The sequence below is a fragment of the Ailuropoda melanoleuca genome, chromosome 8, assembly GCF_002007445.2.
Source record: "Ailuropoda melanoleuca isolate Jingjing chromosome 8, ASM200744v2, whole genome shotgun sequence".
Taxonomy (NCBI): domain Eukaryota; kingdom Metazoa; phylum Chordata; class Mammalia; order Carnivora; family Ursidae; genus Ailuropoda; species Ailuropoda melanoleuca.
The window spans coordinates 70111797-70135580 of record NC_048225.1 but is presented as its reverse complement, the minus strand read 5'-3'; the positions used below and the strand labels follow the sequence as shown (position 1 = coordinate 70135580).

The 23784-nt window shown below is 41.6% G+C and overlaps 1 protein-coding gene and 1 non-coding gene across 2 annotated transcripts in view; one reads left to right on the top strand and one right to left on the bottom strand.

The window, feature by feature from the left end:
* WDR64 (WD repeat domain 64) overlaps window positions 1-23784 on the top strand; it is a 119570-nt gene that overhangs the window by 36672 nt on the left and 59114 nt on the right. The window contains exons 9-10 of the mRNA XM_034666663.1: window positions 7243-7322; window positions 16342-16481. Coding sequence (XP_034522554.1) covers window positions 7243-7322; window positions 16342-16481 — 220 coding nt within the window. The remainder of the gene's footprint in view (window positions 1-7242; window positions 7323-16341; window positions 16482-23784) is intronic.
* On the bottom strand, window positions 15193-15302 carry LOC117803583. Its single transcript, XR_004627531.1, has one exon. It is a non-coding gene; the product is annotated as a U6 spliceosomal RNA (small nuclear RNA).

Genomic DNA, 23784 nt, shown 5'->3' with positions numbered 1-23784 from the left:
CCCTAATAAATGATACAAATTTAGGAAGTGAAGTGGGGTTATAGGATAAAGTGACCAGAGGCAGTATGTTTGGTAGGATAGTCAGGAGAGACTGCTCTGGGGAGCTCCCATTTGAACCAAGAGCTGCATGAGGTGAAGAGCCAATCATTTAGGATCCGGAAGAACTCTTAGAGCAGCAGAAGGCTGCTGGGCTTCTGGCTGGCAGGACAGTTTGCATGGCTGTGCTATTTACTAAGAGGGAATGTGAGTAAAGGAATAAGTTTACAAGGAAGCAAACGAGTTGTTATGTCACTTCCGCCACTTACTTGCTGGCCGAGCGGTCCTGGGTGTGTTACTTGTCTGAGCCTCAGTAACCTCATTACTGAACGGAGATAATACTTTCTTATCTCCCAGGACTTTTGTGCTGCTCAAATAAGCTGAGATGAGTGAAGGTCCCTTGAAAACTGTAAAATACTGTAACAATTAAAAGGTTTATTATTTGCTTATAGATGTTTATGCTTTTTCACAAAGATTTCATTTTTAAAGAACACTTTGATTTCTGTGTCCTGTGAAAATCCATAATAATGACAATACTGAGGGAAAAGAAAGCCACTAATCTTTTCCTTGGGGACCAAGTTATGATGGAGCCCATATTCCCTTTTTCCAAGCATTAAGATCTGTCAATCAAGTGGTGATTCTTGTGTTAGGTTTTAAATAAGATAGTAATCTTTTTTAATCTCATTTAGATTGTATACCTTCTTTTTGGGAGGGAAAATATGTCCTTCAACTAGCAGGATTCTAGGCAAATCTAATTCCCTTTTTTCACCCCAGTGGAGTAACCTCAAGAGCAGGACTTACTTGTTCACATTCTCGCTCTCATTTTATTCCTTTTTATGCTGTATCCCAATCCATTTTCCTGTGCGTGCACACACACACACACACACACACACACACACACACACACACACAGAGGCAACCGTTCTCTTGGGTTTCATGTATCTTTTTGTTTATACATTTCCTTAAAAATATATATTTTTATGTATTTTTAATTTATGTAAAGGTATTATAGGGAATTTAAATTCCTACTCTGCACCGTGTTCCACAGATTTGGTGGTTGTAAACACTTAGATTATGTAGGTTTTATTTTTCAAACGAGCCAGTACTTTCTGGTCTTTGCTCTGAAAAGTGTCTATTTTGCAAGAGTCGGGAGTTTGTCTCTGAGCCCAATTCTGAACTTCCTGGTATTTACCATAACGCCTGGAACGTGGTTGATGATACATTCAGCCTGAAGGAGTCAGGAGATGGAGGTAAAAATACGCAGAAAGCCTCAGCAAACGGTGGTCATCAATCTATTCAGTCGGATTCTGCCTGAGTTTTCAACTGTGTCCTTGGGCCACTCTCCTAAATCTAGAAACCGAAGAGACTTCTCAGTTATGTAGTATAACAATGTTTCCTTGACCGCCGGTGCCGCTGGGGACTCATCTCAGTAGAAGGAGAGCCGGGCCCACTTCATGCCTAGATTCACCATGTTCCTATTTCTGCAATTTCCTATAATGAGTCTTAAGTTGAGCCCGATGAAACTGCAATTATACTAATACATAATTGGCCAGCTGTTAAAATGGGAGCCAGCACAGCTCCCAAAAAGGCAGGAAAACACTCCTCTCGAAAAAATTTCCATTTCAAAGATGATTACCATTTTGGTTATAATTTTGTATGGTAATTTCACAAACGGAGTTTTGTACCAGCAAGAAAATGAACATCTGCAATTAATTATGCATGTAAAGCAGGTTGGCCTGTTGCAAGACATCCGTTGAACCTTTAACCCTTCGATAGCTTGACAGCTTCCCAGACATGAGCACCTAACTATTCAGCATTACTTCTTCAGTTACCCAGTTCGGTGACAGGTCATTATATTGGAAGGTGTATAGTAACCCTCAGTCAGGTTGCTGTGGAGCCAGACACAACTGGTTTCTGTCCCGGCGCTCACTAGCTTTGTGACCACTGAACACCATGCACACGATACCATTAGCTCCTCTTCTTCTGTTTTCCTGTCTTTAGATGGGAATGAACATACCTACCTCGTAGTCTTATGAAAAGTACCTGTGTTAACTGGTGTAAAGTGCCTGTTAATGCCTGGCACATAGTTATACTCAAAAGATATAAGTACCTTACTTTGTTCCCTTCCTAAAGACACTGAAATGCATCAAAAAATGAATTTGAATACGGAGAACAGGTGGACTGATTGTAGAGCTGTGCTGGTTTGGACTTCCTGGTCCTGCATCTCACGAAGAGCTCACAAAACCCCGTGGGCCAAATCCAGCAGGCACCCTGTTTTTGTGACATCTGCAAAATGATGTAAACAGTGATTTTTACATTTCCAAATGGTTGAACAAGTCAAAAGAATAATAATATTTCATGACCCATGAAAATTATATGAAATTCAAATTTCTTTGCTCGTAAAGTTGTATGGGAACACAGCCACGCTTGCTCATTTGTGCATTATTTATGGCTGTTTTCACGCGACAGTGGCAGAGTTGAGTGGTTGTGACCACAGGGCCAGTATGGCAAAGTCTAGAATATTTGTTATTTGGTGCCTTAAAGAAAGAGTTTGCCAACTCCTGCTCTAGAATCTTCCGTTGGACTCTCCCTTGTCCCCTGGGAATGGGCACCATATGGATCAATGGCAGGTTACAATGCAGAGTGTGCACCACTTAAAAAAACATACCTTGATGTGAGGCACTCTGAAATTTCTTACTTCACATCTTGAAGGAGAAAATAAATATGCCTTCTTCCTCACTCCCTGCCTTCATTCCCACCCACTACCCCCACCTCCAAGGGGAGAAAAGATACTTGCCCCATGGCCCTCCTTTATCAATCACAGGATCTCCCCGAGGGCCTTGGTGTCTGCGCACCATCTTACATTCAGTAAACAGCACCCCTTCTGTAACGTGCACCCCACCCCCAGTGACCCCTTCAAGTTCCCTCTGACTAACCTCTTCCCTCCCAGGCTTGCATTTGTGTGACAACAGCAGGGAAGCGGTTGTGAAGGACGCTCTCATTCAGCATAGGCCTTTTGTTTTAATGTTTTTTATTATATTATGTTAGTCACCATACAGTACATCCCTGGTTTCTGATGTAAACATGAGTACAATACCCAGTGCACCATGCAGTACGTGCAGTACGTGCCCTCCTTACTACCCATCACCAGTCTATCCCATTCCCCCACCCCCTCCCCTCTGAAGCCCTCAGTTTGTTTCTCAGAGTCCATAGTCTCTCATGTTTCATTCCCCCTTCTGATTACCCCCCTTTTCTTTATCCCTTTCTTCCCCTACCGATCTTCCTAGTTCCTAGTTCTTATGTTCCATAGATGAGAGAAACCATATGATAATTGTCTTTTCTCTGCTTGACTTATTTCACTTAGCATTATCTCCTCCAGTGTGGACCTTTTGATAGCAGAGTGGGTTTTTATTTTTTTGAAAGAAATTGTCAGGAAATGTTTCCCTCTCAAAAGTGCTATTATCTCAAGTGGACCAGGGAAAACTTCAGAGGGAACTTCCCAGAATCAGTACATTTCTGTTCTCTGTGACTCTGGAAAGGGGTGTTGTCAACCAGGTATTCATTTCTTAAAGATAGTCAAACAAATACTTATTGGGAGCCTTCTGTGCTCAAAGTACCATGGTATCTACATTTTATTTTCTATGGGACGGACCACGTGGGCCTACCTTGTACATGAGACTGAGCCTGGTGCCCTCCTGCTATGGGTGGTGTTTACGGGGCTCGCTGAGGTATCCTGACCAAGGGGGCAGCCCTCCCACCCCCTCTCACCCACTACCCCATCCTTGAGGAGGGAGCATGGTGTGGAGGACCTGGACTCAAGTCCAAACACCAAACCAAATACTTCCCTGCATTGTAACCATAAAATGCTAGCTAAATACCAGCTGATATTATCATAACCGATTTCTCACAAAGAGTTTGATTTCTTAGAACACTGGTATGTTCCAGTTAGGGTAAGATACACCCAGTAACAGAATAAAAAAGCAGTCTATCCAAAAGTATGCAGTTGAATATGTATATAAAATACTATTTTTCAAGGTTTTTTTAATCAATTGACATCAATTATAGCTTTAATAGTTAAAATAGTTTTATTTAAAGTTTCAGTTCATTCATTTGTAATCCATCTCATTATGTCGGCCAGAAAAATAAAGAGTATAATTCTATTGGGCAGGTATTTAAAATCAACAACAACAACAAAAAATTTAAATGCTAAATCTGTATAAGTCCCATTTCACATGCTGAGAAGTTGAGAAAATAATAGATTTTTTTGCACAATCAACTAATAGGATGCCAAATAGTTCTTTTCCTGCTGTCTTGGGATTTCAACTACTGCCCCATTTCAAGAGAAGTATACTGAAACATCCTCAGAATTACTACAAGGTAGTCAGAACAGTCCCATGACCCTTCTGCCATCATCCGTCCCCAGCAAAGAGGGGACAACTAGCAATTCTAAAATGATTGAAAAGAAGGATCAAGGAACACAGCTGTGGGACCAATGGGGAATGTTAGGGTGCTTCATCTGCCTTCTGCAGGTGGGAGGTGGAGGTTGGAGAGAGAACTACCCCTGCCCCAAGCCAAGTGAGGACAGCTCCCACTTGGGAGAACCCGCTCCAGGAAAACCTGCTCCAGAAGAGCCTAAAGGGAGAAAACATGCACATGATGACCACCACCTGCTTGCCCATGGAGAATTCTGAAGGCCACACGGAGGGCCACATTGTGACTTATGTGGCCCTGGGCACTTTACCTCCATGGGTCCCTCCCACCATAATACTATCAATATGACATATTATTTTTGATATAATTTTAAATACTTCAAGTTATTTTCTGTTTCAGAAAAAAGTCAATAGATTTTCATGGTTTCTGAAAATTTTAATTTTTTCTGATGTGAGAAAAAATTAGAACATTTCTCATGACCTCAAATTTAAATTTTTTTCCTTCTAATTTTAAGAACAATTAGAACATTGTTGTAGGACCCTGAAAGTACCGTGAGCCCGAGGCACTATGCCTTCTGTGCCTAAGGGACACATTCCTCCCTTGCTGGAGGGACCCACAACAGTGGGAAGGGGCTGCATTCACCCCGACACTGTTCCGTCTGGCGAGCCTGTGTGAACTGTGTCCTGTGAGACACAGGAGGTATCTTAACAGAAGCTGTGCTAATGGGAGCTGGCCCGAGAGGCCGCACTGTTGGTGCAAGAGCACACAGGAAGAGGCCATGTTTGGAGACAAAGGTAGAAGAAAACGAACCAGCTATAGTTACAAGGTGTATCATTGGCAAAACTCGAAATGAGTCCCCACTCAGAACTTTCTACTTCTTCTCCAGGACATTTAAACATTTTCACAATTCTAAATTCTAACTTTAGATTTATGTTACTACATTGAGGCTTCTTTTCATGAGCTTTGAAAAAGGAAAGCATGAGGAAGTATTTTAGGTACTAATTTGGAAAGATCTTCAAGATACAATATTAAGTGGAAAAACAAGAACCAGAATGATACACATTGCCATGTGTATTTAAAAGGAAAGGAAAGAACACAAGAACACACGGGCATCCAAGACAAGTGGAGATGAAGGCCAGCTGCTTTCCTTCCTTCCCCTCCTAGCTTCAGGGCCTGCTTACTCCTGGTCTAGGGCTCCTTCTGGGTGTCCCCTTTCATAGCAACACGTCCCCTCCTTTACCCCATCTGGTCAGATGCAGTAACAGCTCTCAACTACTGCTAGTGTCTGAGGGCAGTATTATTATTATCCCATTTAATAAATTAGGACACTGAGGCACAGTGATGAAGCCAGGATTCAAGTCTACACATTTTCACTTAAGCTTGGGCTGTTTTAAGTCCAGCACAATACTACTCACAGATATTAAATCAACACTCAAAACCTATATACTAAAATTATAGGGTAGATGCCAAATGTAGGGAAAATAACATGGTCCCAGGAGAGAGACTAACACAAAAGACATTACCTCGTTAGTCAGGGCGGGAGGGTGGAGTTGAGACAAGGCCTTTGTGGACAGGTAGCATCTGAGCTGACACTCACAGGAGGATGCTGCTAGAGGGGCTGAGATCTGGGGCCCGCACATTGGGCCTGTGCAGAATCCCCTGAAGAGGGAGAGAGCTCAGTGCAGCCAGCAGGGAGGCTGACTAGAGCAGCACGGCTGGAGCACAGCATAAGGGGAAAGAGGAAGGCAGGGGGTGAGCCTGGAAAGGTGGCAGGGGCTGCCCAGGGCCAGGTGGGCCAGGTGGGCCAGGTGGGCCAGACGAAGGAGTTCGGCCCCTCTTGGAGCGTCGGGAAGCCCCTGGAGAGAAGTGGCGTGCTCTAACTCAGGCTTTATGAAGATCACCCTGGTTGTAGCATGACAGCGGGATTTGAGGTGGGAATGTGGACAAATGAATAGACAATGGTGGAATCTGAGAAGTTAGCACTTTATTGCAGAAGGTCTGGTGGGAGGGGACAGAGGCTTGAATCTAGACACTGTAATGGGAATGGGAAGAAGTGGTCAGATTTCAGGTATATTTTAGAGGTCAAAGCAACAGGACTGGACAGCAGGTAGAATGTGGGTGGTGGGAGAGGAGGACGTGTCCAAAGGCATTCCTGGCATTGTGTATACCAAACGCACTCAGTTAGCCATCCAATATCCTTTCTGGATTAAGAAGGATCGGTCTCCGGCCGATCACACCCCGGGGGGTGGACTGGATTTCCTGTTAAGCAGAAACAGTACAAAGTGCTATGCTAGTGTCACCACATTATGGAACAAGTAGACTCTTGTCAGTCCATGAGGATGTCATCATTGGGGCGCCTGGGTGGCACAGCGGTTAAGCGTCTGCCTTTGGCTCAGGGCGTGATCCCGGCGTTATGGNCGAGGACGTCATCATTACTTATAATATTTGCTGTGGATAAATAGATTTACAATCAGCTTAGAAAGGAGCCTATTGAACATAACCTATGTAAAAGTTCGAATTCGTTGTGTAAAGAGAAATGTAGAACCTTTACAACTGACTTGTGTTTCCCAGGCCTGTCAGAGAATTCTCCGTGCCAAGAGGAGCCAACACCTTCTGTTACTGTNGGATGTTCATCATTACTTATAATATTTGCTGTGGATAAATAGATTTACAATCAGCTTAGAAAGGAGCCTATTGAACATAACCTATGTAAAAGTTCGAATTCGTTGTATGAAGAGAAATGTAGAACCTTTACAACTGACTTGTGTTTCCCAGGCCTGTCAGAGAATTCTCCGTGCCAAGAGGAGCCAACACCTTCTGTTACTGTATGAAAGCAAACGTGATTGTCACTGGAGGTAAGGGGTCAGTGCATGTGGTACGGAGATTCTCTACCTTGCCAACGGGGCTCTCCTTGATTAATATAGGGATAGAGTGGTTTTCATAAAGTTACAGAGCTTTCCTACTAGGGAAAACCTTTTAGAGACTTAAAAAATTCACCTAAAGTTAAATCTGTCGGTCTTTCTCTTTGTGCCTCTGGATTTGATAGCACACTTAGAAAGTTTTTCCCTGGCACCATAATAGGTGTTATAAACTCTTCTGTATTTATTATAACTTTTTTATTGCTTTATATTTTACCTTTAGATCTTTAATCTCTCTAGAAGTTATTTCAACATGTGCGAGCATGAGATCCCAGCCTGGGGCCCCTGGGTGGGCTTTAGAGGAGTCCTGGAGGCTCCTATGGCCTATCGACACTTGTGTGTCTACGCGCATTTTTCTACAGAGATAGTCCAAAATGTTATCACATCCTCAATGGGGTCCATCTCCAAAAAGGTCAAGGGTCAATATTGTAGAGTTAGCAGAGAAGAGGCCAAGGAGAGAGCCTTGGAGCCTACTAGCATTTAAGGGTTAAGGAGGGTGGAACATAGGACACAAGGTCATCTGTGGAGAGTATGATGTAAGAAGCTTGAAGGGGAGGGTGGAGGACAGAAATATTCCTCAAGCCTCTCACTTGTCACCTATAATCCTGGGGTGTTAATACAGCAGGATGGCTCTGAGCCTGGGCTCTGGAGTCAGACCGTCTGGGTACAAATCCTGGTTGCCTTTCTAACAAGTTATGTGGCCTTGGGCAGGTCATTTAATCCTTTTGAGCTTCAATCTACTCTAAAGTGGGACTGATAATAATACCTACTCATAAGATTATTATAAGAATTAAGCAAATTTGAATAAAGTACTTAGCACATAATAAGTGCTCAATACAAATTTGCCAATAATACTACTACCAATAACAAAAACACACGTACTTCATATAGTGGTGCTTAAGATTAATTGAGATAATGTATGCCTGGCACATAGTGGATTCAATCCATTACAACACATAGGCAAAGTCATGAATATTAATTCAATCAATTACAACACATAGGCAAAGTCATGATTATTAATCAATCCATTACAACACATAGGCAAAGCCATGAATATTAATTCAATCCATTACAACACATAGGCAAAGCCATGAATATTAATTCAATCCATTACAACACATAGGCAAAGTCATGAATATTAATTCAATCCATTACAACACATAGGCAAAGCCATGTTGACAAATGTGTGGAGGTTTTGTTGGAATAAAGTGAAATCGGAGGTTCCAGTCAAGAGACTGTTCCAGAAGTCACAAGGGAGGTGGTAAGGATCTGCGTTATTGTAGGTGAAATGGAAAAAGAAAGGGAAGAGCCAATCCCATGGGAAAGAAATCAGTTATAAAACCTGAAGTCAGAATGACATTGGGATTAATAAGAGGGGTCAACCAGCTCCGAGTTTGAAAAGTAGGAAAAATGGAAGAGTAGCAGCTGTATTGTTACCAGAGATCGGGAAGATGGTGCTCCTGTGGGAAGAGAACAAACACACCTCAAGTTTGAATTTAAGTGTTAAGTGTGATCAGACGCCTCAGAGGATGCTCCTTTTGGTGATGAAAAAAGACCTAGTTAGATCTAGGGGATGCAAGGGCCCCCAGGCTGACTGCACGAGTGAGAAGAACTCCCAGGGGCACCTCAAGGTCAGAGTCACCTTCAACAAGGAGCGGGTAGACTCGTAAGACGTGAGTGAGTGAAATAGAAGCTCAAACATCAAGGAAATGGCCTATACTGGAGATCTGAACTTTAGAAAGGGAAAGAGCAAACAAGATTTTTAAGAAGAAAGCTCTGTCATCCAAAAGATCAGCACATGTACCATTTGGGAAATGCTCTGGGCAAAAATATTTATTAAAAGAGCATAATGTTCAATGAGTAAGTGCTACTGGCCCCTTCCATGTGAGATTTCTTCAAATTCCTTCCCCCAGAACACACACAGCGTCAACGTTTGGTTTTCATCAAGAGTATCCTGCCTTAGCCCTGAAATGCCAATATTGATAAGTACAGTTGGCCCTTGAACAGCATAGTGGTCAAGGGCACCACCCACCCTCCTTACCACCACCAACAGGAGAAAACCCACGTATAACCTTGAACTCCCACAAAACTTCACTACTAATAGCCTACCGTTGACTGGAACCTTACAGGTAACATAGACTTTGGATTAAAACATATACCGTATGTTCTATGTACTACACACTGTATTCTGACAATAAAGTAAGCTAGAGAGAAGAAAATGCTGTTAAGAAAAGTGTTAAGAGAGAAAAATATACATTTACAGTTCTGCAGTGTCCTTATCAAAAAAAATCTGCGTATGTGGGTCTACGCGGTTCAAACCGGTGCTGTGCAAGGATCAGCTGTGTAAAGATAGCTACACTCTCGCTTCACACCTGGGTGATCTCCCTGAGGACATAAAGCTGAAATGCTTTTCAGCTTACTGTGCGTTTGAAGTTCATATTGAAATTGGTGCTCAGCTTTGGGCCTTTGACAACACTCCTTAGAACTAGCTTATGGTTCGAGTATTATTTTTAAAAAATTACGTAGTAATCTGTGAAAGCACAAGTAAAAACAATGCGCTAGAAGTTAGAAGAGGTGGCTTTAGTCATAGCCTGGCCACTAACCAACTGTATAATTTTCAACTATCACGTAACTTCCCGTTGCTCACTTTCTGTATCTGGTAAAATGAGGAAGCTGGACTACATAAACTCCAGGATCCCCTTGAGCTGAAGGAATCCTGGTTCTGTTGTTTAAAGAAATTCCTGTTCATAGGGAGATAGACTGAAATGTCCTTTGGAAAAATTGGAACCTCGTTTGCCAATTAGGTGTGACTCAGTATACAGTCAGAGCTTTGTGTACTCAGAAAAATGAGGCATTAATGGGCCAGAGACTTCTAAATTTCAAGTAAGGACGTCAAGGAAAGAAAGCAGAGCATATGGGTAAGAAGTCTGCCGAGTAGTACGTGGGAGTTGTGGCTTGGACTGGGAGCTAGTTTTCTGGTGCCTGGTAGTGGTGATTCGAAGAACGAACAGGGATCCAAGTCTTTAAGCTGTGCTAACTGAGGTTATCCTTTAAAGAGCTCCGTACTGAAGTCTAGAACACAGGGAACAAATACTAAAATTACATGTTTTCAAAAAAAGAAGTGGTATGCTTGTATTACAATTTCTTGATCCTTGTTGCCCTTTGCTGAGTTGATGACTGTCTTGGGTTCTTCCGTATGAGGGAAATGGCTTGGACCACTTGTCAGGAGGACATGGGAGTGCTCCAGGGATGAGAGACAGAGCACAGTGGTCCTGAGACAGGAAGCAGCAAAACTGCCCCAGAATTGAATTCCCATGGGTGCTGCCCCCAGCGGGGCAGGTCTTCAGTTCCCTGAAAATCCTGGCCTTCCATCCTCCTTCAGCTCAAACCCTCCACAGGAAACCCTCTGAGAAAACAAAACAGCACAGTTAAAGTGAGATCCGATTTCTAAAATCTGATTATTCTGAAAAGACAAGCTGTCACATTAATCTTAACCAACTCCTTTGAACAGCCCTTTGTTCTCACACAGAATACTTCAAAACCTAAGAATTGACCAGTTTTCATATATCTTGTCATCTTAAGTATTTTAATCATTTCTGAGAAAAAAATATGTATTTGGTTAAATTCTGGCACTCAAATCACTTCAGTGTTTACAGATTAAGATATTTGACCCTCATTAACCTCAACCGTCATTATATTGTAAAACGGCCAGCTACAGCTTTGCAATCTTATTTTTCTAGCTCCCTTACAAAACAAAACATTTAGCAGTATGACTGACAAGCAACTAATACTCTTCACCATGCAAAAATTATTAAATTGTCACAGTTATGGAGCCTCAATTGTGGAAATCGCAGTTCCTCAGTGACTAGAAGCACGTTTCCTCAGGAGAATACTCTCGTTGATTAGTGACTCAGCTGAGCACGTTGCTAAATGCACTGTATGTACCAGCTGATGACTCAAAATATACTATGAAAGCAACTTTGTTAGGCGTAGTTGAATGTGTGAAATATGCAGGGACATTTGATGAGCTTGAAGACAGAAGCTCCTGCAGGGGGGTAAAAAAAGCCAAACCAGGACAAGGTACTTACAAAAGAAAAACAAAACAAAATAAAATTGCAGACTTCCTGAGCATTTGTTTTTAGCTCATCGCTCTCTCTCTTGGCCATTTTAAGAGTCGAACTCCTCTTCGGAAAGTCCAGTGTATACAACCGGACCCCTGCCACCCAAGATAATTTGGGGGCTCTGCATGCATCTGTTAATGTTTCATTCAACAAATATTTCTTGCACAACTGTTACAGACTAGGCCTTATGAATCATAGAGATCAGGTTGTATTTTAACCTCCAAGAATTCAAAATTTAATGGTACAAATAGGACATGTTAATACACATGTAAGACAGCATGGAGCATGAGTCAACAGATTCATAATCATGATCATAACAATACAGATTCAACACTGTAGGCATTGGGAGCTTAGTATCCTGTCCCTTTCTGATCAGGCTGGCTCCAAAGAGCCACCACGCAGACTACATGAGGATTCCATTGCTATCGTCGGAAAGCAAGCAGAGCTGGAGGACGTCTGGTAGCAGACCAGAGGAGCCCTCTGTAAGATGGGATTTCCCTCAAAATGCACACTGGACAAAGGTCTTTGCCACATCGCTCACGTGACAATCTTCTATTGTATCCTTCTTCCTATGGCACGCAGTCACAGATTTCTTCTGGGGAGAGCCTGACCTCATCTTCCAGGAGTGATAAAGTGCATTTCATGGGGCAGCCCAGCCAACCACCTGGAGGCCCAAGGCTCAGGTTCTGAACGTACTGGAGTAAGTTTAAGACTTCTCAGCCATTGCCAGTGAAAACCAAATGCAAGCAAGCTACTGCATTATCGGAATTATTCAGTATGAATCATGTAACTGATAACCTGGAGTTTTTCTCATGACCTTTACAATTCCAGATTGCTCTCTTTTCTCACTGTAGTAACTTCTCCCTCCCCAGCACATAGTCATAAAACTAGACTGGGAAGGAATCTTGGGAGATCAAAATTCTACAGATAAGGAAATTGAAGCCCCAGGAAAGAATGATTTGCCTCAACTCATCATGTGACTAGTCAGCTGGGAGAACTGGGCTCCATTCTGTTCTCTTTGCCCCCAGCCCCTGTTCCTCCCCCTGGACCACCGGGACCGCAGTAATCTGGTTCACACGGTGTCTCCCTCCCCTGCTTTTCTCTCTGCACTGAGCCAGCTCATCTCATCAAGAGTGAGGCATTTGGATCCACTGACTCACCAGCTGAGATAAGAGCTTGCTAAAGAAGGAAAATTTTATCTTTATATGTGGCTTTATCTGAATCCTTGTTAACAAAAAGGAAGAAAGAAACTAAAATAAATAGAAAATGACGAAGGAAAAAGAATTAACCCCTAATTAACCATAATATATCATTTAGTATTAAGTCCTACCTTCAGATTTGAATTATTTTCTGTGAATACTTACTTTCCCTCTATATCTTTCATGCTTGTCTTTCTGCTACCACCAGATTACAAATTCTCCAGAGCAGGGCCCATGTTTCATACATCTATGTATCAGTTCCTCTCTCTATCCCCCAAACATTTTATAAAATGTGTTGCAAATGACAGGGACTTAGAAGAACAGAGTAGCAATAGTCAGCTCATACTCCAGGAACTGCTCAGATTACCCACAGATGACCCCATTTAGTCTCACAATAAGGTTATGACATAAATTCTGGTCATTCCCAACGTGTGTACAGACAAGGAAACCCAGACACAGAGAGGAAAGGTCACTACTTAAAGCTGTAAGACTAGTGAGTGATAGAGCAAGGTCTCAAGTCAAGGTAGACTTTCCCCAAATAAGTATTTTTTAAGCACTTCATGAGTCGCTCTATTTGCCAACTAATTTTCTTGATAAACGTGTATCTTACACTAGCTGTTTGTGAAACACTTTATCAATGAGAATTATGAGGCTCACCAGATGACAGGTGAGCAGATATTTACACAAACAGCTATAATTGAATAGACTTCATGCCATAAATAAAATCTGAAGAAAACACCCTCAGAACAAGAAGAAGAAGCCTCAACTCCCTCTGAGCTGGGGACAGTGATCAGGGGCAGCATTAGGGAGGAAATACTGGAACTAAGTCCTAAAAGGCACAAGTTTTGGTCTTCTGAAAAAAAGAAAAGACTTTCAGTAGTGTCAGTATGTAGACTTTTTTGTATCTTCAACATCTAACAAAATGCCAAGTGTATAGTAATTTCTCAAGACATTTTTCTTCTTGTTAATAAGGATAACATGGAAGTTTTAAATTTAAGAAAATACCCCACTTGAAGGAAAGAAAGAAACAAACAAGGAAACAAAGAAAGAAAATATCCCACTTACCCACTGACAATAGTCCTTAAAATACCTTGGGTGCTGTCTTGGTCAGCTTAGGTTGCCATAACAAAATAGCATAGGCTGGGTGATTTAAATTAAATCATTTAATTAAAAATCACTTAATCATAGGGATGCCTAGGTGGCTTAGTTGGTTGAGCCTCCAACTCTTGATTTCAGCTTGGGTCACGATCTCGGGGTCCTAGGATCAAGTCCCGCATCAGGCTCCTCACTCAGTGGGGAGTCTGCTTGAGATTCTCTGTCTCCCTCTCTCTGCCCCATACCAGCTCACCTGTATGCTCTCTTCTCTAAATAAATTAATAAATTTTTTTTTAAATTTAGGTTTAAGTTACTTAAAAAAAAATCAATTAGACTATAACTATGCATTAGTTCAGGTAATGCTAGCTGCTGTAACAAATAAACCCCAAAATGTGTAATGACTCAAACCAGATGGAAATGTATTTCTTTAGTCATGTAAAAACTAAAATCAGTTCCCTTAGTTTACCGGATAAAAGTCAGTAATCTGACCACATCTAACTGCAAGGGAGTCTGGGAAATGTCATCTAGCTGTGCACCCAGTAAGAGACAATAAGGGTGTGGTGAACTAGCCAGTCTTTACCATGAAACTGTGTGTGTGTGTGTGTGTGTGTGTGTGCGTGCATATGATAATAAAGTTTTATTAAATTTTAATTTCTACTATCACCAGAATTCTAATAGACCGTGGGTAAAGGATATGATCAAACAATTCACAGGAGGAGATACAATTAGCAGATATACATGGGAGAAAACACTCAGCAGCATCAGCTGTCATAAAAATTAAATAAAAACAAAGTGTCATTTTAGACATTAAAATATCAAAGATTTTAAATCATGATACTATCTATGTGCTGGCCAGACTCTGATGAAACTGTTATAATCCTATATAGTTGATGGCCTTGGCATTTGGTACAACCATTTTGGAAAGCAACTTAACAATACGGGAATTTATCCTCAGTGTGTATGTCCAAAAGAAGAAAAAAAACCCACATGAATAACTATTTATTGGAGTGTTGTTGAATAAAGTGAAAAACTAGAATTAGCAGGAACATTTATTGACAGACAAATGGTGGGGCATTTTGACCTTGCAAACGAAATGTTGATTGTGAAGGTGTGGGCCTGTGGTCTTCCATAAATGCAAAAAAAAAAAATGGGGATGGATATGAATTATATTTTATTATTTTAATTATATTGGATATATAAAATTTGTATTTTAAAAAAGGGGACAAATTTCCAGTTAGAAGATGAGTAGGTTCTGGGGATGTAATATACACATGGAGACTACAGTTAACAGTATTGTATTTATAATTGAAAGTTATGAAGAGAGAAATTCTTAAAAGTTCTCATGATAAGGAAAAAAGGTAACCCTTAGGTGATGCACGTGTTAACTAACCTTACTGTAGTAATCACCTTGCAATATAGACTTATTCCATCCCCGCGCGGGAGCCATGCTAATCTTCTCTGTATCGTTCCAGTTTTAGTAGATGTGCCGCCAAAGCGAGCACTGTACTCATATCAAACAATCATGTTGCACACCTTAAACTCACACAGTGTTGTCTATCAATTATATCACATTGAAGCTGGAAAAACCCGAAAGTGACTCGCCCTGCAAACCCTACGTGTAATAACAAATCCCTTCTACAAAACTTTGATTTTGTCTCTCCCTCTCTGCTCAAAATAGCATGCTGTGATTTCTTGGTAAAAATACATTTTAAGAAGCAGTGATTTTTTTTTTTGTATTTTGGCAACATTTATAATATATTTTTAATGGGTATATCAAAGATAAAAGTGATAGTGATCTTTTGTTGTGGAGAAATGGTCATCTAAATACCTACTGAAAATAATTCAAAGTATTTATGAATGGGAAAGTGTTTTTCTTAACTCTGAAAATAAAAAGTTTATTTGTAAGAAAGAGGGGGAAAAAGTGAACAGTGATTACCTATAGGGAGTGGAAGTAGGGATTCTGAGGGGGAAAAGAAGACTTTTTTGACAGAAATTATACCCTTGCATATTGTTTAAATCTTTTACTCTGTACCCATATAATTTTAACAATTAAAAAAATAGTATGTATGCTATGGAATAACTGCATGTAAATTATATATGCTTACAGATATGTGCTAGAAGGGAAGATGGAGACAGTTTATTTGTTATAATGGTAGAGATTATGTGCAATTTTCCTCTTCCTCTGAATGTGAAAACAAAAGAACAGCTGTCTGAAATACTTTGGGAAGTAAATAAAGTACAAATAATACATTAATGCATGAATGAGTGGGAACGTACTGAATCAAGAAAAGGACTCATAAAATATTTATAAGAATTCACATTTGTGTGTGTAAATTCAATTATTCCCAAGCAGCCTTGACAGGACGAAGGGGCTCCAAAGCAGGGCTAGCGTCTTAGCAAGTCAATCCTAGAGGGCGTCCTGGAGGAAGCAGACTGTGATTTGGTGCTAGAAGGACGATAAGGCTATCACTGAGTGGGAGGGACTCTTTGGACTTGGACCAGCTGTATCCCTGAGAAAACAATCCCGTGTCGTACTTCCAGGAGATGACAAGGTTCTCCGGCTCTGGCACCCCAACATCAGCACCAAGCCGGTGGGGAAACTCGTGGGGCACATGTTCAGCATCACGGAGATCGTCGTGAACGAGAAGGATCAACACGTCATCAGCCTCTCCTCTGCAAAGGTAACAGAAAACAGCGTAAAACCAGCCGCATGTTCCCCTCAATCCAACTACTGGATTGAGTAGAAAATCTAGAACACATACAGTTTTGGCGGAAATAGCCGGTATTACTGAGAAAAGTATTGTCAGTGGGAGAAGGAAATGAGCCACTGTTCTGCTCGGTTTCTGCTGACGGGGGCGCGTGGAAGTTCATGTTTGAAGACAGGCCTGCAGGAAGGCAGCGCTGGGAAGGAGCCGCACGGCCCCCCCACTGTGGACAGCACATTTTGGGCAAAGACAGAAAGCTTGGGCTTCTGTTACAGGGGCTGTCATTAAACAGTGTCTTAAATGTCCTAACCAATGTACCCAAATAAGAAAAAATGAGTTAACGAATATTAGATATGAAGAGACTGAATCACTGTATTTGCAAATAATGTGATTGTCTCCTTGAAAATTTCAAAAAAATCAGCTTAAATTTTTAAAATTGAAGTACTGTTGACATGCAAAATCAGCTTGAAATTTCAAGAGCAGATAAGTTAGCAAGGTGGCTTGTGACAATAGCGATTTCTAAAAAATAAATAAATTTCTATGTAAGAGCAGTAACCACACTGGTCAAAGAGCTAGCGCTCACAAGGGCAAAAAATGTGACATACCTAGAAATAACCTTAACAAGCAATATTCACTATTTATATTAAGAAAGCTATGACGTTTTTCTGATGTACTTTTATTTAAGACCATGGACAGAGGGATACACTGTGTTTCTGAATGAGACTATGGTACTGTAAAAGGTATTCTCCACGAAACAAGCTATCTTTAATGCTATTATTTTTTTTTAAAGATTTTTTTTTATTTATTTACTTGACAGAGATAGAGACAACCAGTGAGAGAGGGAACACAAGCAGGGGGAGTGGGAGAGGAAGAAGCAGGCTCATAGCACAGGAGCCTGATGTGGGGCTCGATCCCAGAACGCCGGGACCACGCCCTGAGCCGAAGGCAAACGCTTAACCGCTGTGCCACCCAGGCGCCCCGAATGCTATTATTTTTTAATGCTATTCATGATTATTTAACTGTCAGTTTGCCAAGTAGTGTTAATCTAAAAAATACTGACATTCAAGAATATCTTAGAAACGTTGGAAAATATCATTATAAGCTGGCATTTTTTCCCTGCGAGATACTAACACATGTCCTAACGCTGCAATAAATAAAACAGAGCAGTAGTTGATGCAGANATACTGACATTCAAGAATATCTTAGAAACGTTGGAAAATATCATTATAAGCTGGCATTTTTTTCCCTGCGAGATACTAACACATGTCCTAACGCTGCAATAAATAAAACAGAGCAGTAGTTGATGCAGAACTAGTCAGGACGCATCCATGAGGAAAGAGAAACGAGGAGAATGAGTTCACATGTGTATGAGAGTTTGTGTCTGATCAAAGTAGCTCTCCAAATCTGTGAGCAATGATAGTTTGGTCATTAAATGTTGGGAAAAGTGATTAACCATGTAAGGAAAAAATATGTAATCAGATGATTACTTCATTATAAACCGCAAAATACATTCCATATATATTAAAGATCATAAATGTTAAATACAAAAACATGGAAGTTCTGGAATTTTCCAGAAGAAAATGCAGGTGAATATTCATATATCCCTAGAGGAACTCCTAAGCATGACACCTGTGGCTAAAGGAAAAATAAATATGGCTACATAAACATTTGCACTTTCTGTGAATTAGAATAATAATTAATGTTTATTGGGGCGCCTGGGTGGCTCAGTGGGTTGAGCATCTTTCTCTTGGTTTCAGCTCAGGTTATGATCTCAGGGTCCTGGATCCCCGTGCTCTGCTCTGCCCTTTCCTCCTCTCATGCACACNAGAGTCCCAGACTTGGGACTTTCCCCCTCTGCCCTTTCCTCCTCTCATGCACACACATGCACACTCTCTTTCTCTCTCTAAAATAAATTTTAAAAATCTTTAAAAAATAATTACCATTTATCAAATGTTCACCAAGTGCCAGGCACTATGGCCCATGTTTTACGTACTCAGACTCACCTGATGTTGATAACAACCCTATAAAATAATTATCACGGCTTTGCAAATGTAAAGGCAAATGAGACCTAGGTAACCTGCACAAGGTCACATAGCTACCTGATGGCTAAATATAGCAACCATCATCTCAAAGAAAGAAAGAGAAAGAAAGGAAAGAAAAGAAAAAGGAAAAGAAAAAGAAAAGAAAGGGAGGGAGGGAGGAAGGACGGAAGGGAGGAAGGGAAGGGGGAGGAAAGGAGGAAGGGAGGGAAAGAAAGAAAAAAGAAAAGAAAAGAAAAGAAAAGAAAAAAAGAGAAAAGGAAGAAAGGAAGGAAGAAAAAGAAAGAAAAGAGGGAGGAAGGAAAGAAAGAAAGAAAGAAAGAAAGAAGAAAGGAAGAAAGAAAGAAAAGAGTTTCTCCTTGTGATAAGAACTCTTAAGATCTACTCTCTCCACAACTTCCCTGCACACTACACAGCAGTGTCAGCTACAGTCACCGTGCTGTATGTGACATCCCCAGTGCTTACTTATCTTGTATCTGAAAGTTTATACCTTGTGACCCCCTTCCTCCAATTCCCCCTCCCCTCCATTCGGTAAGTTATAATGTATCCTTTCACATAATAGAAATATCATACTGACTTTCAACATTATATAGATGAACAATAATGTGAAAATATCTAAACAATAAATTATTTGAAATATAGTGAAACAGTGTGTAAGAAACTAAGGCCACTTTATTTTTTTTAAGAATTTATTTATTTGAGAGAGTGGTGGGGAGGGGCAGAGGGCGAGGGAAAGAATCTCAAGCAGACTCCTCACTGAGCTCAGAGCCCAATGTGGGGCTCGATCTCACGATCTGTAGATCATGCCTGAACCAAAAATCAAGATTTGGATGTTTAACTGGCTGAGCCACTTCAGTGCCCTGAAATTAACCCATTTTAAAATATATCTTTGGCTATCCTATATTACCAAGGGTGGTTAACAAGATGCTAGTGATTGCCTGGGTGCAAGATTGGAGATGAATTAAAATATTTTTTTCTTTTTTGTGTTTTTTTTCTTTTCTTTCTTCTCTTATCTATTTTTTATAGTAAATAAGCATTGCTTTTATAATAAGGAAACTATTTCTAATTTTAATTAAATCACAAAGAAATTGTAATGGTACTGGAAAAACAGTGAAGGTTTTGAGGCACTAAAATTAAACCACGTTATGAATTGAGACCTGGAGTCCCCTCTAGAGAAATTCAAGGAAACAAAGATAGCTTTCTAGCAAACATTCAGGCCACTCATGCCCAGAGGTGAACAGACACAAGACATCAGCTTTCCAGTGTCTTGTAAAGGTAGCGAGCGTCTTAACCTGATGCTCCTTCAAGCATCCCAGCGGCTCCAGTCGGCAAATCACGTAGTATCTTTCCACACGGCTTCTTCATGTGTAAAATGTAGCTTTGCCTACAGGGTTGTTGGAAAGATTAAATGAGCTCATTCGTGACTTAGTCAGATCACGTATTTCTTGAGCATCTATTATGTGACACTCTTAGGTGCTCCTGGGTTCCAGAGAGGGAGCGCTGAATGAGGCAGGTAAAGCTCTTTTCACAGGAAGCTTCCGTTCTCGGGGAAGCGAGACAAACAAGGTAGCAAATAAAGTGGAGGACAGCAGGGTAAGCAGTACAGTGAGCAGAAGACACATCATGAGCTGCCTGCACATCGCCTCTGAGGAGGGGACGTGAAAGGGGACGCCCAAATGACAGAGGCACCAGCCACACAAAGATCCGAGACACGCGCACCTGAGGCAGAGAGAGCGGCGAACTAGGCACATACGTGTTTTGGCTGAAGCTGTCATTGCCAGTAGCAGGGGTAGTATCATTGATGACAGCAGAAAGAGCAGGTGTTTTACACATCTAACAGTCCTTCAGATTTCTTCATAAACTAGCTTTCATCACATCAAGCTTTACCACATTGTCAGCCAGTCACATGGTGGCTATGCCTTTTCTGAAGCCCTTTAAGCAAATTTCATCCATCCTCCTGGTTCTGCAGACCTTCCACCCAGATATCCTTCACCTCTGCAACCGCGAACCCTGTATTTCCAGTCCCAGGGCTCAGGCGTGTCACCACCGTGCCCCATCTGCAGCTCCCAACGAGCTGACCAGCGCTGACAGAGGCCGGGGGGACGCAGACTTCCTTTCATCTCCTTCCCAAGACCAAGGGGACCATGGCTGGCAACTTTCTCAAGCACAACTCTAGGTAGCAAAGGTTATTTTTCTTCTTTCTGCTGAGGAGAGAAATATACATACTGTGATGACGTCTAACAGATTACAAATGGGTTAGCAGTTGCTTTTCTTTTTTCTTTTTTTTTTTTTAAATTTTCACTCTGGAAGCGATATGAGGGAACCCGAGAAAGGGCGCAGTTCACTAGGTTGGGAGCGAGCCTTGGAGCGAGAAGCAGTGTCCTGAAACCAGGTGCCAGGTGAATAACATCAGAGCAAGCCAGAGGGGTTGCCAGCCTGGCCTACAAATTGGCTGGACGCCGTCCTATTGATGACTGTGTCTAAGATACTGTCCTCAGTGATGATGGTGCTACTGTCTTGCCCCCAGGCAACATGGCTAAGAGAACGGCCTTGAAAACTGGGCAAACCTAAGTCAAAGTCTGACTCTGACAGGTACAGGTAGTGACCTGGGATGAGTTATTTGAGACTGCCAAGGAGGCTAGCAGAGTACCTTCCTCATAGCGTTGATGTGAAGATGAAATGAGATTAGTAAGCGGTTCTCAATAAACATCAGCAGTTATCAGAAAGGCAGGTGCTCTCCACTCTCCATAGCGGGGACGGGACTTGGGTTGATCTATCTGCATTGGTGCTGAACTGCCATTATGGCTACACAGGTGCAGATTATGGGGATTGGGGGTGTGGTCCGTGGCATGGGACAGGGGGAGGCTTTCCAAAAAATCGTGCTTCCGATGCTACTCATTTATATATATATGTCTCTATATATTTTTTTTTATTTAAATTCAAGTTAGCTAACATATAGCGTAGAATTGGTCTCAGGAGTAGAATTCAGTGATTCATCATTTACATGCAACAGCCCGTGCTCCTCACAAAGAGTGCCCTTCTTAATCCCCGTCACCCATTTAGCCCATCCCCCCAACCACCTCCCCTCCAATGGCCCTGTTTGTTCTCTGTCTTTAAGAGTCTCTTATAGTTTGCCAGGCAGTCATTTATATTCGTCTTGTGCTGAGTACCTGTCAAGTCTCCATGACAGTTAAACACAGTCCCTACTCTCCCTGAGCCCCTGACCCCATTCCTCACTCTCCACAAGCTACCTTGTCTTCTGCTGGGCTGAGAATGTCGAGGTCGCTTCATTAACTTCTGTCTTTTCCACCTCAAAATATTTCCATTTTTCCTGTATTTTTTGCTGCTTTCTCTTCTTTTCCTCCTGCCCAAGAACAAGCATTTCTCTTGCTTCCTGAATCAAATCCCTGCTCTCGTTCTCCTAGTCAAATACTGCCCCATCCAGAACCTTCTTTCATCAGCCAGCATCTCTCTTCTTGTTATGCTCAACGTCTCTATCTTCAAGGTTCCTTGAAGGGCCATTTGGTTCTTATTTATTCTTTACAAAATTTCTGCTTATCTACAACTGAATTGATTTTCCTCTTCAAATCTTTTCCTGACTTCTGATCTTCCTCCAGCTGTTACGATATCATTTGTTTCCCACTGAACCATGACCAACTTCAAAGTCACTTTTAAACCTTCTGCTTCCCTAACCCCATCCACTGGCCAGTCTCCAAGTCTCTTAATGTTTCTCATATCCGGCACCTCCTTCTTGTTCCCACACTGTGACCTTAGTTCAAACCTACTGACAGGCTCCCAGTGAAGGAGACACATTAGAAGGCACTCATGGTCCTCCTACTTAAGTCTCTCCCATCTCCCCATCGCCCAAATGTTACACTGTTATGTTAATCATCGTCTTACCCACTTACAACCTTGTCAGTACCTTCTTACATATCTTCAAAGACATCTCTTGCCTTATAAATAAAGTTCAAATTCTCTTTTCTAGTGTTTAAGGCTCTCCATGGTCAGGACCAGATACCTTTCTAGTTGCTACTTATTTGTTTTCAGATAGTCTAAACCTCACCCAACTCTTCCCCAAAGTCTTCCTTCTCTCCTGCCTTTGTCTGCAGTCACTCTCGTCCCATACCCAGCTAGTCTAGCCACCCTTTAAATCTCAGTGAAATATCACGTCCTCCGTGAAGACTTCACCAAGAGCTTGTCTGTCTTTGGTGAATAAGAAATGTGGGTACTTGATAGACCAAGGCACAGGAAGAAAAGCTGACCGTTTAAAATATATTTCCTTTAAGTTATAAAAATCAAAACTGTTTTCTGGCTTTAGCTCTTTACGCTTTCTTTCCATATGGGATCATTGTATATGAGGTAAATTCCAGTTGTGTTTGGTTTTTTTTTTCTTGCTTTTTGGATGCCTGGAAGCATCCATGATCGAGAGCCTGATTTTACTACTCCCAGCATTTTGCCACCTTCTGTCCTTGCTTCACTGCTTGGGACATTCGATTTGGGGTAAACTGATTTGAAACATCCTCAAGAGTAAGAGTTAACTTGTGTCAGATCTTTCCTCAGAGTGACTGTCAGAAAATTTTCTGGGGAAGATCAATACACGTTAGGAACCTTCAGCTAAAAAAATGTAAGTGACCAATTGTGAAGAAAAAGTACAAACTAAGAGAAAGGAGGTGAGGACGCATGTTTTGGGATTCACACTCAACTCGAAGAGCCTGAAGCAAAGAAAGTAAGCTTTTTGCTTATGTAAAGGCTTTGTTTTCCTTCAATCTGTAACCCCATGACAGCTCACTGACCATCTTCAAAAGAGGACCCTGCTGATGGCTCTGGGCCATGGGAGCTGATGTGCCTACAAAGACATTGGGGAACCAGCCCCACATGAAGTTTCCTTCTGTTTGTGGCTATCGCTCTCTAGTTATATAACCTGGGACACTTTGCTGTCATTGCACAGTTGCTTGAGGTGGGCCATGATGTTCCTGAGTTTTGCCCTGTGGGACTGCTTCCTCTTGGCCGCACCCTCCACTCCCATCAGCTTTCAGGACCTCCACCCCTTACACACACACACACACACACACACACACACGTTTGCATGTACACACATACGTATTCCCTACAGTCTACCTAAAGTAACTATCTGAGTATATTGTTGACACTAACTTTCATGTCTTGGTAAATATAATTCTTGAAAACGTCTGACATGGTTCTTTGGCAGGTGAACTGGTTGTATCTCAGAGCTATCCTAC